At 39.4% G+C, this 14,429-nt stretch overlaps 1 protein-coding gene across 1 annotated transcript in view; it reads right to left on the bottom strand.

Annotated features, from left to right (window-relative positions):
* Nucleotides 1-13,185, bottom strand: part of ephb4a (eph receptor B4a) — a 49,908-nt gene extending 36,723 nt beyond the window's left edge. The window contains exon 1 of the mRNA XM_044141078.1: nucleotides 12,143-13,185. Coding sequence (XP_043997013.1) covers nucleotides 12,143-12,227 — 85 coding nt within the window. The 5' untranslated portion in view covers nucleotides 12,228-13,185. The remainder of the gene's footprint in view (nucleotides 1-12,142) is intronic.
* Between the last annotated feature and the right edge of the window lie 1,244 nt (nucleotides 13,186-14,429).

Genomic DNA, 14,429 nt, shown 5'->3' with positions numbered 1-14,429 from the left:
ATCTAGCTTTTTATCTTGCTGTTGAGATTGGCTTCTTCCATGCTCAGTGGCATTTCAGCCCATGGGGTTAAGGACTCTTAGCAGCTCCAGCCAGCATCTTCAGAAAATCATGAGGATTTGTTCAGGAATTGTTCTTGGGTTGATACATTTCACCAAAAACACCCATCCCCCCAAAAACATTTGGGCTTTCCAAACTTGATTAAAGCCACACCGATGAATTAGAAGAAATGCATTTTGTAAATCATAGTTATTCTGGCATTTAGCATATTTAAACTATGGTAACTGGTCTAAATCAAGAAAAGTTTAGACTGATTAAATGTCAAACAATGGAGAAAAAGGTTTTGTTTCCTAAGCTGTGTTTATATATTTTTTGCCTTAACTATATGTTAGAAAGCAATGGCTCTCTCCATAATGTTTGTGTGCACTCAGGTTGTGAGAAATGTTGCTGGTATCAACAAGTCTGACATTTTGATATAGTGCTGGAAACTGGGGGTGGGAGCTACTTTGCAGTAATTATTTAAGTAGCTTACTTACTGATTCAAAAATGTAATTATAAAGTTTGAAATTCAAGACTTTTCCAAACAAGATATACAATTCACTTCCAAAATGTTCATTACCTTTTAATTGAGTTAATTAGAAACTACAAATACATGTGCAGCCGCTTCTAATCTGTGTTTGGTAATGTTAATAAACAAGCACACTGGCCAAAAATTTAATTTCTTAATCCGAGAAGAAAATGATCAGGAGCCATGTTTTCAACTTTTCAAATTAAACATTAAACTGTGGTCAATAAACATAAAGACTTGCCACAATAATATACCTATAAATTTACGTACTTCAGATGCTTTCAATGAGCTCTAAAGGGACTGTGCTTTCTTTAATGTTTTTTTAACTCGACATTAAACATATTTTTTCAAACCAAAATGAATCCAGGTGTTACCTTGTTCCAACTCATTTTTTTTTATTGAACAGAAAACACAAGCAATGTCAACATGGATGTCTTACTTTTAAAAATCAGAAACTCATGCAAACAATTGACCGCATGATTGATGTTTTCTTCTCATTTTAAAACATACATTATTTTCTTAGACCTTGACATCTCAACATTTAAAAACAAATCCATTAGTGAACAGTTTTAAAGGCCATTTCTGTAGAGTCCCTCTCTCTTCTGCATGCTTAAATTCAATCAAAATTGACGTAAAGACATAAATGTTAAAATCCTAGTTTGCTAAACAACAACATGAACACTGTTCATGAGATTAACTCATCGATTTATCATCCACACAACATTGTTACATGACAGAAAGTTAAACACGTTACCATCCTGGAGAGATTTAACACACATGCTAGGACAGAAATCATCAGTAATTGCATTGGCCTCGTCTTTCTTCAGTGCCAAATCCTCTCAAAACAAATTTAATATCTTAATATGAACATTTCACTATCTACAATACCTCGGAGCAATCAAAGACCGTTGAGGCACTCTATAAACTGGAAAAGCCTAAGTTAAGCCATCCTCTTTACAGAAAGCTTGAAGGCAGAGGCAATAAAAGAAAATGCAGGTTATGTGTCTGTTTTCAGACACTTTGTCAGTCTGAAGAGGATATTTATCCACTTTTCTTCTTCCATCAGGAAGGTTGAGGTCTGGGTTAGTCATAAAACCGGACCCCCCGCCGAGCAAACACTTTGGAGTCACACAGTGCTAAAATCTGGGATGATCTTCCTACCCAGCAGGAAACTCTTCCAACCTTGTCTTCCCTGTGTCTTTTAATAATTAGAACAGACACCTGGCCAGTTAAACTATGGCTCAATTAGAATTTACAATGGAAAATGTTGACAGAACAAAAACCGACACGTGGTGTGTTCCATTTAAAAACTGTCTTGTTAGAAAATGCATACAGTGCCTTGGAGAATATGCGTTTTTTTCACATTTTGTCACAATAAAAGCAAAAACTTCAATAATTTTACTAAAACTTAATCTGATATACCATCAGTTATAGTTTTGGCTTTACATTTATGGTTGTTGCAGTCTCTTACAGGTTTCCTCTGAGAATTGGGCTGCATTTACTCTACCCAAATTCCCATCAACTCTGGCCAGTTTTCCTGACCCCAAGAAAAACATCTGCACAGCATGATACTGCCGCCACCATTTTTCAGCATGACAGTGATTAGTTCAGAGTGATGTTTGCTGTGGCCTCTATACGGCTTCTGGCAGAATGCAAACGTTACCTCCTACAGTTTTCGTTCAGCAGCAATAAATTGCATTCTGAAGGTAATTGATTTAGCTGGATGCTATTAAAAGGAATCTGTGTAAAAGGGGAAGAAAACAAATGCATGACCCAGTTTTCTCATTTTTATTTGTAAAAAATGTTGAAAGTGGCGCCACCTTTTCCTTCCACCTTACACTTATGTACAATGTTGCGTTGGTTTATAAAATAACCCCCCCCCGCCAAAAAAAAAAAAAAAAAAAAAAGGCACCGCAGGACTAATGCACCATACAACCTCACATTGACTCCCAAACATACAGTGTCATGCTTATGCACTTCCAATCTGCAATTTACTCTGGGGTACAAACACACACCCAAAGCTTTCAGTGACTAATCTGCAGTGGGAGGTGGACGGCTTGAAGTCGGTGCAGACTTCAGCTAAATAAACCATCTAAGGATTGACACATCTAAGTAAAGACACGAGAGGACCGACTCTGTGCAAGAATTTCCCCTGCTTTATTCTGTGGCAGCACACTGCTTTATATTCAACAGACGACATACACGCTGAGAGCTAATTCTCCTCATCGGTCCATGCGTTGCTTCTACAAGCCTGCAATTGTGCGTCTGTGTGGCGGTGACCGATATATCTAGAATATAGATAAACTCATTGTCGGATGTGAAGCCGCCTGCAAGAGAACAAAGAGCATAATTTTGCCTTCAGAGCCCAGACGTATTTGCTTTTCAGTGGGTGGTTGGATTTAGTAGTTCACAAATGGTTTGAATGTCTGCATCTCACTTTGTCCAATCTTAGAATGAAAAGGAAGTGGTTGACTTTAGATGGCAATCTCTTGGTGATCTAAAAGGCTCGATGGAAGGCAAAAAGGAGAGGAATATACAGCAAGCTGCCAAAAAGAAGGTGTTTAATGCTGCTTTAATTGAAGTGGCCCGCTCCATTTTGGAGCTCTTCGCTGTGTGCAAGCTGCAGGAAGGCAGTCGGCGCTCAGGAATGTCTCTGTCATGCTGTTTATAGCCGAGCCCGCGTGGTTCAGACCGATGCATGAACGCAGGCCCTGGGAGACGTCCTCAAGGTGAGAGGAGATGCAAATATGCATCGGATTCTCCAGACTGATGTTGAAACCGAATGAATTGCAGTTTTAACAGAAAAACGGCCATATCAAAAGTGAGATGTAGGTCAGCTGATGACGTGTGGAGGAAAAAATATTCCCAGACCCCAAATCAAGCCTGCTGATGGCGAACACTTCCAGCTGAGAGATTTTTTTTTTTTTTTGCATAAAGCCTCGCACACCAGCCTCGTCGTTCGTGTGGATTTCATTTATTTTTGAATGTAGCAACAAATAGAAATCATCAGGCATACCATAACAATAGCTAAAAGGGGAAAAAAAAGAAAAAAACTCACAAAGGGTGTCCCCCCCAGCCCCCACCCCCAACACAATGTTCGGCGTGCCTCTGATAACAGCAGCGATGTGTGTGGAAGATAAATGAGGAAGATGGACCTGAGATAAATGCATTCCTCTCTGTTGTTGTCTCCTAATTAAAGGCCTTTTTAGCCCCTTTATTACATTGTGGCTCATCTATCTGGCTCACAGCGCGCCCTTCTAAAGACTGCAAATCGACGGCATGCACGTTTCGCTCGTTACTCGGCGTGTTGATGTGCACATGCGTGCAACCTTCGCACCCTCTGCCTTTTTCCATTCACTCGTGCCGGTCTCCCCGTTTCTCCTTGACTCACTTCAAAGAGGACCCCCTCACTCCCTCCCCAATCCCTCTAAAAGCGCCATTCTCCTTGGTGCTTATGGCTGATAGGCTGTGGCCTCATTCCCTCACCACCGCAGCCTGTCCCCATTGTGTCCCGCTCTCAGAGAGGAGCGTGTGGGTGGAAGACAGACTGGCTCTCCAAAGTGAGTGCCTGACATGAATGTATGGGCTCGGGGTGTATCCTCTCACCAAGTCGAGCTATCATCCACCTGCAACTCCCAGCTGCCACATGCATCCCCTCTCAGAGGGGGAGAGAGAGGGAGAGAGAGAGACACAGGCTGAGAGTACTTGTGGCACTCGGATGCCTGTTTAACTCTTGAGGAAGCTAATCATCGGATTGAGGTGCTGAGGATGATAGGGCTACAGGCTTTCAGAAGTGGGGGAGAGAGAGGGGGGGGAAGGGTGCTTTAAATGCAAATCCCTTTCTTATAAAAATCGGTTCCATTTAAAAGGATTTCTGGGAAACGATCCACATTTCCATGGTAGGGGAGACAGTCAGCAAGAGAAAACAGAATAGCACCAGTCAAACATCAAGGAGACCAAGGACGTGGAAAGAGTAGCAAATGAAAAGGGTACACGTCTGTGAAAGAAAGGATTGAGGCTAAAGTAAGGCCCTTTAGATAAACGCTCTCTTTTCTGCATCTGTGGCGCTAAGTGAGGTTTGGTTTGCACCGATCAGCAGCGTGGCGTCTTCGTGTTGGCCGCGTGACGACGGTGTCGGGAGGTGAAAAGCTAAACGGAAGAGTGATGTTGAGAAACAACATCTGCGAATCCGGATTTAGATGATAAACCTCACCTAAAACTGTCACGTTGACGCTCGCCCTGCATGGTTTCCATCTGGAACGCTCCTCCAGTGCATCGGGTCCTTGTTGCGTTACGGCATGTTACTGGAGCTCGCATTAAGCTGCGCATTTCCCTGCTTACACCAGGCACATTTGGAATGGTTTCTGGGGAAACCAGATACTTTCTCAGGATGAATTTAGGAGCAAGCAGACGCTGAATAGAAAATAAAATCATGTTATGGCATGTTGGTTCAGTGAAATTCAAAAACAATATCTGTCAAGAAGCCACTGTGAGCATGAAGACACGTTGCAACAAGAGATGGTCTAATTAGAGTTTTGTGATGGATCTCTGCTCGACTTGATCCAAAAAGACTTTGGCAAATACTGATTCCTCTTTTAATCAGATAAGAGGGGCTCATCTGAACGTATACTCTAACTTTTCAAATACGACTGTATTGTGTATTATAAAACTATATTCTTATTTTACCCCAAAGGCCTGGCAGTACGTCTGCCTGGTCTGTTCACTGATGGGAACAAGATGGTGAATGCAGTTATGGATTCCAGTTGCCTCTTTGCTTTTCCAGACAAGGCGGCTGCTTTTGGGTTGAGGTAAAAAAATAAAAAAAAAAATAAAAAACTAAACAAAAAAACTAAACAAAAAACATTTTGCAGTTAAAGTTAGACTTAGTACTGTACTAAATGCTTTGAAATTTTAGCAGTATGTGTACAGTTTATAGAATTTCTCACTTTTGAGTTTCCTGTGGAATTGATATAATAATATAAAAATAATAAAAATAATAGCAAATAAAGCTGTAAACGTCTTCCAAGTACCTCTTGTCTGATCTTAGAAAAGGATTCTGATAAAGACATGTGCTTCCATGCATAAATGAGGATAACGTTGAAATCCTGTCCTTTTCTGTTTGATTTTAAAACTGCTACAGTTGTCAAAGAACCTGTTAAATTGTTTCTTTTAATGGCTTTTTAATGTAACTGTTGAATTTAAACTACCAATAGGTAATTGCTGGTTTGTATGGATTAAAATGTCTGGAACGAAAACAAGATTCAACCAATGCAGAAATCTGTGTTGGCCAGTCAGGGCCTGTTTGATGCATCTCTAGCAAAAATGTAGGCAAAAAGCACAACATTCTTTATGCACAATAAGCCTTATGAGTCAATAAAAGCTGTCCATTAACAATGTGTTGACATATCGAAACACAATTTATAAAATTTATATATAAGACCTGTCTTGGTTCTCCTTTAGTCCACCAGCTGAGAGCTCTGTGAGCTCATTGTTCACAATGAGTCTGCACATGCGCCTTTTCAGGAGCCAAACAAAATGTGTTAATGCCACCTCTTTTGTGCATGTGGCTGCTTTGGTCTAAGTAAGAGTAATGTGGAGCAGAGCGCTACAGCTGTGCAGAGAGTAAATGTAACAGGATGACATTTCACCTCTCCGTCCATCAGCAGCATCTTAAAAAATTCTGTGGATGTCTCTCATCACTGCATCGTGACGGGTCTTAGCTAAACAAATTTTGCTGGCAGCTGCAACTCTCTCCTTGCGTAGAAAATAAAAAGATGACTTGAAGACTGATGGGTTTAGCAGCTGCAGGGCATAATCCAAGCTATCGACGTGTAAAGAAAGGATTTGCATTCAGAAATACAAACACTAAAACGGCAGACTTACAGGTAGGTGGACATTGACCCAGATAAAGAACCTTGAGAAAAATACAACGGTTACTGCAAAAAAAAAGTACAACTAAAATGATTTATTTGCTTTTATTTATAAAACAGAATAGTAACTTTGTTTTTCCTCTTTTGCTGGCTATTATTAGGGATGCTGGTAACAGTACGATGTGTTTACTAGTATTCAGAAAAGTTCTCTGATACCACAGAACCCGATACCAGAATGTTAGTGTTGTTTCCTCTCTAGCAAACAGTATTATTTTGTACATAAACGCTCTAACCCACCATAAACTGAGTAGGAGCCAAATAAAACAAAAGAACAGAACAGCGTACGGCAACTGAGATGAACAAACCACTTAGCGGCAGCTAGTGGAGGAGGAGCCATGTCCGCAGTATGGAGGCATTTCCAGGAAAACTGCAAATTATGTTCAGCAAAGTTGTCAAGAAAAAAACAAACAAAACAAAACCAATCACTTCCAATATAAATAATTGGACAGAACGTCTAAAAAAAAACCAACGGGACGTTGAGTTCAAGCAGTTTTCTGACTGGAGCGGGAAACAACAACAATCAACTTTGGATCAAACTCTGAATACAACTAGAGGCAGTAAAAATCACAGAGGCTCTCACCCAACACATTGCTCTTGACCAGACATTATCCAGTGTTGATATGACATTAGCTGCCACCACATTAGAGACAACCTTGAACAAAGCCGAAGTTGGCTTCTGATTGCAGTTTCCAATTCAAGGAATGGCTAAAGGGCGATTCCAACAAATAATTTTAATCTGCTCTTGCTTGAAAACTAAAATACCTAGCCGCTTCAAACTAGAACAGATTATTCTACACTGACAGCAGAATATCTAAATTCAAGTGTTAAATACCTAATAATAAAATAGATAAATGATAAATAATACAAAATTAAAAAAAAAATTAATAGTTAATTGTAAGGAGCATATTGACATTTTTTAGATTTTGTATTGTATTAGATTTTGACTCGGTGTCGGTAAGTATTTAAGTGTGAGTACTTGTACTCGGTTTTAAAAAAATCTAGTATGTACCTAATTACTACATTTTTAATGTTGGTGAAAACATTTATTGACTACGTGATTCTGATACAGTGACCTAAGCAAAACTACAGGTAAAACACCTGCTGAATTTATATTTATTGTAAAATTTACAATAATTTAGCATGAGACCCTCCCTCCCATGTTGATACATGTTTTCACAACTGGAAGTTTTCCCTAAGAGCTGAATTTGTTCAGTTTTTTTTTTTTTTCTGAATGCAAAGACAAGCTGCAGGCATGTATCCACGTGTTCAGCAAATATAGTTTCAAAAGTGTTCGGAAAAGAAAAGAAAAAGTCTTGTGTTCTTTATCAGTTTTACTTTTCCGTAAGAAAGGAAAGAAAAAGTTAAACTATTACAGAAAAAAAAGCCACAATGCCATTATTCCACGACGCTGTCCAAATTGTTTTCATTTGTTTGCAGATGAAAGAGCTCTTTAATTACTTAATTATAGTTTAATGGCACCCCACAGGAGAACTGCAGCAGTGAGGTAGAGAATAGAAAACAATAATTTGCATTTTGTATTTTTTTCCCCCTGATTTTCCGGGTTGTTCAGATAAAATCTGCTCTGAATAAATGCACAAACTGCAAAGAGGCACGGCTTTCTACGAACCTGTTACAACTCAAACAGCTAAGCAAATGACCAATTTGACATGGGCTCACAAAAACAACTTGGAGCCACGTGAATTTGATAGCACAGATTACTTTTGACGACAGTGCTGGTGTCGCAAAAGTCTGAATAGTCGGGAAAGACTGCAGTGCTTGTGCCACTGGCTGCATTCTGGAAAACTGCATGAACGAGGAACAGAAACTCACATCAAACATAACTTTAGGTTATGTTTGATCTTTAGAGCTAACATTCATAAAGTCAAACATGATTTAAAATCGTAGTAAGTCTACACTAATGGCACAAATTATTAATAGTGGTCAAAAAGGATATGCAGTTTTACTTCAATGCGTTGGTTATAGTGTTCTGTGCATTATACATTTTTTATGTGCACAGTGAAGCAGAGAATAGTGTGGTTTTCAAGTGTGTGCGTGCGCGCGTGCAACGGTGAAATGTGTGGACCCGATACAATTTTCCACCCAAAGCGCCTTATTAATTTCCAGCCAAAGTAATTATCTGATCAAGAGGTCTGTGTTTTAATCTTCATAGAGACAGAAGCGTGAGAGATCCAAGCAATGAACAAGCAAGCGGTGTGTGTAAGTGACTCATTTATCCTTTAGTTGGAAAAGGAGGAGAGATTTGGCAGCTGAGAGCTTCATCTGCCCTCCCATCAGTTCATTACAGAATTCCCTAATAGGTGGAGAACAAGTGGGGGGAGAATGATCCTGAGTGCACCGACTGAGGAGTGGGACGCAGACCAAGAAACGAAAACCAGACATCTTGTTCACACTTGGCAAAACGCAGATGTTCTGGAGTCAGTCGACTAGGTGCTCCGACTCCTTGGCTGCCATCTAAATCCCTGTTTTCCACTTAAGGCTGCACCTGTTAGGAGCAACCAGCTTATGATCGCTGAAAGAATGGGGGAAATGGATTGGCTGTGACAATTTGTGATTTTCTAGCGGCTCGTATTCTTTAGAGATGCAGCGAGAAATTGGCTCGGAATCGGACGAGGCGCATTCAGCTGGTGGGAGCACAACAACAGAACAAGAAACAAAACAAACACATGGAATAAGCAGTCAAAAATTTTTTTTTTTTTAAATCAGACATTACTTAAAAATATTTTCACATCTTTCTGCTTCTAGTTGGTAGCAAACAAAGTTCAAAAAATGAGTGGAAAACCATCTTCTTTGACAAAAATAATGTATGTTTTGGTTTTTGATATTTTTTTTTTTTTACTTTTGGCAGCTTAATTTAACTATAAACATTTTATTGTTTAAACCACTCAATTTTAAATTTATGCAACAAGTACAAATAGTGCTTTTTTGTTACTTTTGAAGAAATATGAATAGGCTAAAATCTATTTAAGCCTACAGGCTGCAAATTTCTCATCAGTGCATCTCTAATATCTGACAAAGAATCCACACAAATGCCTCAGGTTAAGCATTTTTGCCTCGCGCCAAATGAACAAAACCTCATAGCTACAACTCTAATTTGAAGTTGCAGAGCCTCCAGCTCCAGCTTTAGAAGAAGCCCCTCTAACAACCTGTATTCCAGATTTAAGAAAACTGACCAAAATTAAGTGTCTGGGAAAATCCCAAGCTTCTCTCTAGGACTACAAAGTCAACAAGTCTTCCCCGCAAGAATTCAGCCTCGGTAATTTAACTCGCTTCTCTCATGGGTGTGTATGCACACATCCTAAAAGACACACTTAATGAAGCCAGTGGTAATGCCTCATGTGCTGCCTGTTTATACAGCGCACAGCAGCAGAAAAAACAAAATGCGAGTCTGTGTAAGAGGAAAGGTCCGAATCCTCCTAACCAGACGCAGCTGACAGATTTGTGTTCCTGCCACGCAAGATGTGAAGTCATGCATGTTCACTGTGTTCCTGTTTACAGTAACTTTTCGTGCATTCATTGTTAAAGGGAACATTGTTTTCATGGAAAATGTTTCTTTTTTTCGGCAAATGAAAAAGCTTCCTTGAGGAGGGAAATCACCACAGAAATGTAAGCTATAGGTAACTCCTAAGGCTGATCATGTTACTTCTACTACAGACTAAGCATTGGCATATGGGGATGAAAATCTACACACAAAACAAAACAAAAAAATTTATAAACTGGCATTCCCATCTGAAGAACCATAAGCAGCTCACACAGCAGTAGGTTTTATATATATATATATAAAAACCCAGCAGTGGTTATCTGATCTGCAGTAAACACAGGCCTATTATTTCCAAAAGATCATTTCATATCAAAGGTTTTTGCAGACAGGTGATCCTGCTGCATTCTTAACAGACTCCAGGCAGGTTTCTACTCACTCCAACGCACAGATGTAGAGAAACTAAGCTATTAACAAAACGAAGCAAAGCCAAACAGGAGATAAAAATTGATCCCTGAGAATATTCCAAGCTGTTTGCTCTTGGGACCATACGATAGCTTTAGACACAAGCATGATCCCACTAGTCTTGCTGTTCGTCACTTGTGCTCATCTATCCACTCTCATGTTCGGCAAATTATCCGACGACTGCCACCAACGTGACTACACCTGCGTGTATACCCCAGACCAACCGAAAACTGTATTTTCTCCAGTGTAATTAGAAATGCTTCACGAAACTGATCTGAGACAATTTCTCTGTTAATGTCAAGGCAGCTTTCAAGAAATGAATATAAATTACAAGGCAAACTGCACATTTGATACAGAGGGTTGGATGTTTTACTGCTTGCCGCAGCACTCTGCACTGGCCCAATAAACATCTCGCCAGGCCAATATTTGCCCCTGAATGTTTTAATATTGATTTTAGGGTATGACTGGCTAATATTCCCACAGGAAGTGGAATTAGATCCAGTTTAAGTGGACTCAGAAAGGCCCTTTGTGTTACATTTAAAAGGGGTACAAAAACCAAACATTTCTGGCTTCAGTGCTAACTGGTATAAAACATATAATCCACCTTGTGAAGTTTATAGCCAGATATTTATGACACACCTGTGTCCTTTTACATTGAGATTTTGGTAAATGACCTTTGCGTTGTAACCACTACATGCTCGTAAATCCTATGGTAGCCTCAGCTCTTTCTTTACTGGACCTTTCGGTATAAAAATGGCAGCATTTTAAACAAGCATATGGGCCGGTTATATGCAACAAGGTATACTGAGAATTTTTTTTTTCTTTCTTCAATTTACTGTTTCAAAACCACAAAGATTTCCTGTCTACCACTTTCGTTTCTACCAAGTCCCTGTTGGAAAAGTGTGAGTTTGCAGCACAGAGCACAGTTTCCCCTTCCCAACCTGTTGCTATGCAGTGGATGAAAATAAATGGTTTGATCTCATAATTTGGAATATAAACCAAAAATAAAAACATTTGCTAACATGCTAAGTTATGTTACTATGAGAGAGAATGGAGCTGCCTCTTTTGAGCCAATTATTGGATATGTGTTTATGCTAGCAGTTGCCACAGCCTTCAAAAGGAGCTTTCTTTTTTTATTATTATTGTGATTGGTTTTTTTAAGCAATATTCAGTGTAAAGATACACTAAATATCATGTTTTCTATCTTTTTTCGTTAACTTTTGAAGTTTTGGCATGACTGACACAACCACATTTGATTAAGTCGTTTGCCTTATTACCAAAGAAATCTTATTTACTGTGTATTTTAGGGGTGGGGGAAGCAGGAAAAAAATTTATGAAATAGGCAAATAATGCAAGAAACATGAACACAGCTCAGACTTTGTTGATTCGGTTTAGCTTTAAGAAGAAGAGTTGAAAGAAGCACACACTCGGTTTTATTTTAGAGTTTTTTAGTGTTCGAACTTGTTTGCTAGAAATATAAATACACAAAGCGCTCCTCGTCGCCCTCTGCTGGTCGGGAGGGCCTTAAGCGGCTGATTACATGGCTCATATCATTTTTAGGTGCTGGTGGAGATACTACGAGATTGCGGTATTTTTTTTTTTTTTTTTACTTAAGATTTTCACACAGCATAATTGTTTTATCACGTATAATCTGCAGATAAAATAAAAAAGAAAAGCAGACTCACCTTCTTCTGCATCAGCCAGACGAGCCAAGTCCAGGAATAAGATGCACCCCAGCAGCAGCAGCATGTTCTTTAATATCACCTCCATAGTGTTGAAGCCGGGTGGTAAAAAATGAATGGACGTGGGTTAAAATCCCAGCGGCACTGGCAGATTGGCTGTGATCGCAAACCAGTCTGCATTTAAATCGGACTCTTGATTAGAAAAAATCATCAGACGGTGCAGCTAAAAGAATAAACCCTGGACCAAAGGAAGCTGATAATAATAATAAAAAAAAACCTTTCTGGATGTAGATACTTTATTAGCAGCTAAACGCTGAAAAGTTGACTAACTTTGTGATGCAGTGTAGGTCTTAAAGCAAACCCCAGCGTTGTAACTCTACTCCTACCTCAGTCCCTCTGTCAACACACGGTGAAAAACTTGACTGCTCGGCATTAATAAGCTCTTTGTGCTCCACACGACTTCACCACAAAAATCTGCCCCTCAGCCCAATGACCGAGCAGCCAGACTCCGCAACCAGGGGACATCAATGCGGGGTCTGATAGTTGCAGAGATTAGTTTCGGCTGCCTTACAGGTTATTCCGCATCTTCTGGAGAAGAAAAAAACTCCAGAAAAGTGAGTGTTTCTCTTCTTAATGTTCCCTTAAACACCAGAATTGTTGTCTTCAGCAGAGAGGGGGGAAAGAAAAAATCAAAAGGAGAGAGGTGGGGGAGATATACAGCGCGACAGGTTTAGCCTGGCCTAGTTTTAAAGAGAAAATTAAACAAGAAGCGATGGAACACGTCTGGTTTCATCAAAAGGCAAGCCAGCGAAAAGGCTACACTGCAGCGAGATTAAAAAGTTTTATGCTGAAGTAGCTCGTAGGACGGGGAGCTTTAAGCTGGTCACCGAGGACGACATCTCCGCATCAAACCTCGAGTCGAATGGCATCAGTTAGCCCCTCCCACCCTGGTTTCCATAACAGCAAGAGTCACACAAGCTCGCGACATGACGCTCTGTTTCCGTCTGGTTATTTCAAAATAAAACACAACACCGGCTACAAGGGAAATATTACCAGGGGTCTCAAACTCCAGCCCTCGAGAGCAGCTGTCCGGCAGCTTTTAAATGTGCCTTAGGTAAAAAACACTGGAATGAAATGGCTTAATCACCTCCTCCTTGTGTAGATCAGTTTTCCAGAGCCTTAATGACCTAATTATTCTATTCAGGTGTGGTGCAGCAGAGGCACCTCTAAAAGCTGCAGGACTGCGGCCCTTGAGGACTGGAGTTTGAGACCCCTGTTAGACGTTCCAGGAACTGACGGAACTATTCAATGCATACCCACTGAATTTAGCATTTTTAACATTTGACGTTGTAACAGGGTAATCGAAGCTCTAACCGGACATATTCTAGAAATCATATTGCAAACAGAAACTTAAGGATGACTGCAGAAGGCAGAATGGTTGATTGTGTTAAGCTTATTCTTCCCCTTGTAGTCGCTGTATTTTAAAATTTTTGTTCTACAGCAGCATGTTGGCTGATCACGCTGTTTCAGACTTGTTACTTTGAGCTAACTACATGTTTATTCATCAATTAATGAATTAATTACTTAGTTACTTTGTGATAAACAAGGCATTTTGACCATTAGGTACATATCTACACTAATGAAATAGCTGGAAACACAATCACTTCTTAGCAAGTGCAAATTTGCATTTCTGGTCATTTCAAGGAAGAATGCAAAGTTACTGACGGTCTCTGTTACATGAAACATAACTTACCGGGATGAAAATTATAATTAAAAAAGACAACTTTATCAGTGTCCTTTGGACAATGAAAATCCAGTTTATTATTATGGTATAAAATGCAATGAATGTGAAATGACAAATACATGCCAAAAAGAACCTGAGAAAGGACACACTGTATCTTGGCAGGAAATAAATACAGCTCAACTGATAAAATATTATTAAATTATTTGAGTTTGTGACTTAGAAAGATAATGTTATATTAATATAGTTTTCCCCCATTTTAAAATTTGATTTGATTTAAGGAAATCATCTGAAAACCCTTAGGTTCCAGCATGAAGCCTTAACTTTCAGAATAACTGATATAGATACCTAAATTTACAAATCTGAAAGTGTATATTTAATATAAGAGGTCAGTGTAGACGTCAGTACATTTGTTCGGCTATGGGAATACATTGCACTGATGCATTATATTGACGGTTGTATCATTCAGGAAGCTGTGTTGTCTTTTTATTTTAAAACAAACTGCTTCAATAGTTGCCTCGTAGAGATGGAAAAACGAAAACAAATTTA

Source organism: Gambusia affinis, linkage group LG15 (genome assembly GCF_019740435.1).
Source record: "Gambusia affinis linkage group LG15, SWU_Gaff_1.0, whole genome shotgun sequence".
Classification (NCBI taxonomy): Eukaryota; Metazoa; Chordata; class Actinopteri; order Cyprinodontiformes; family Poeciliidae; genus Gambusia; species Gambusia affinis.
This window is presented reverse-complemented; position numbering and strand designations above follow the sequence as displayed.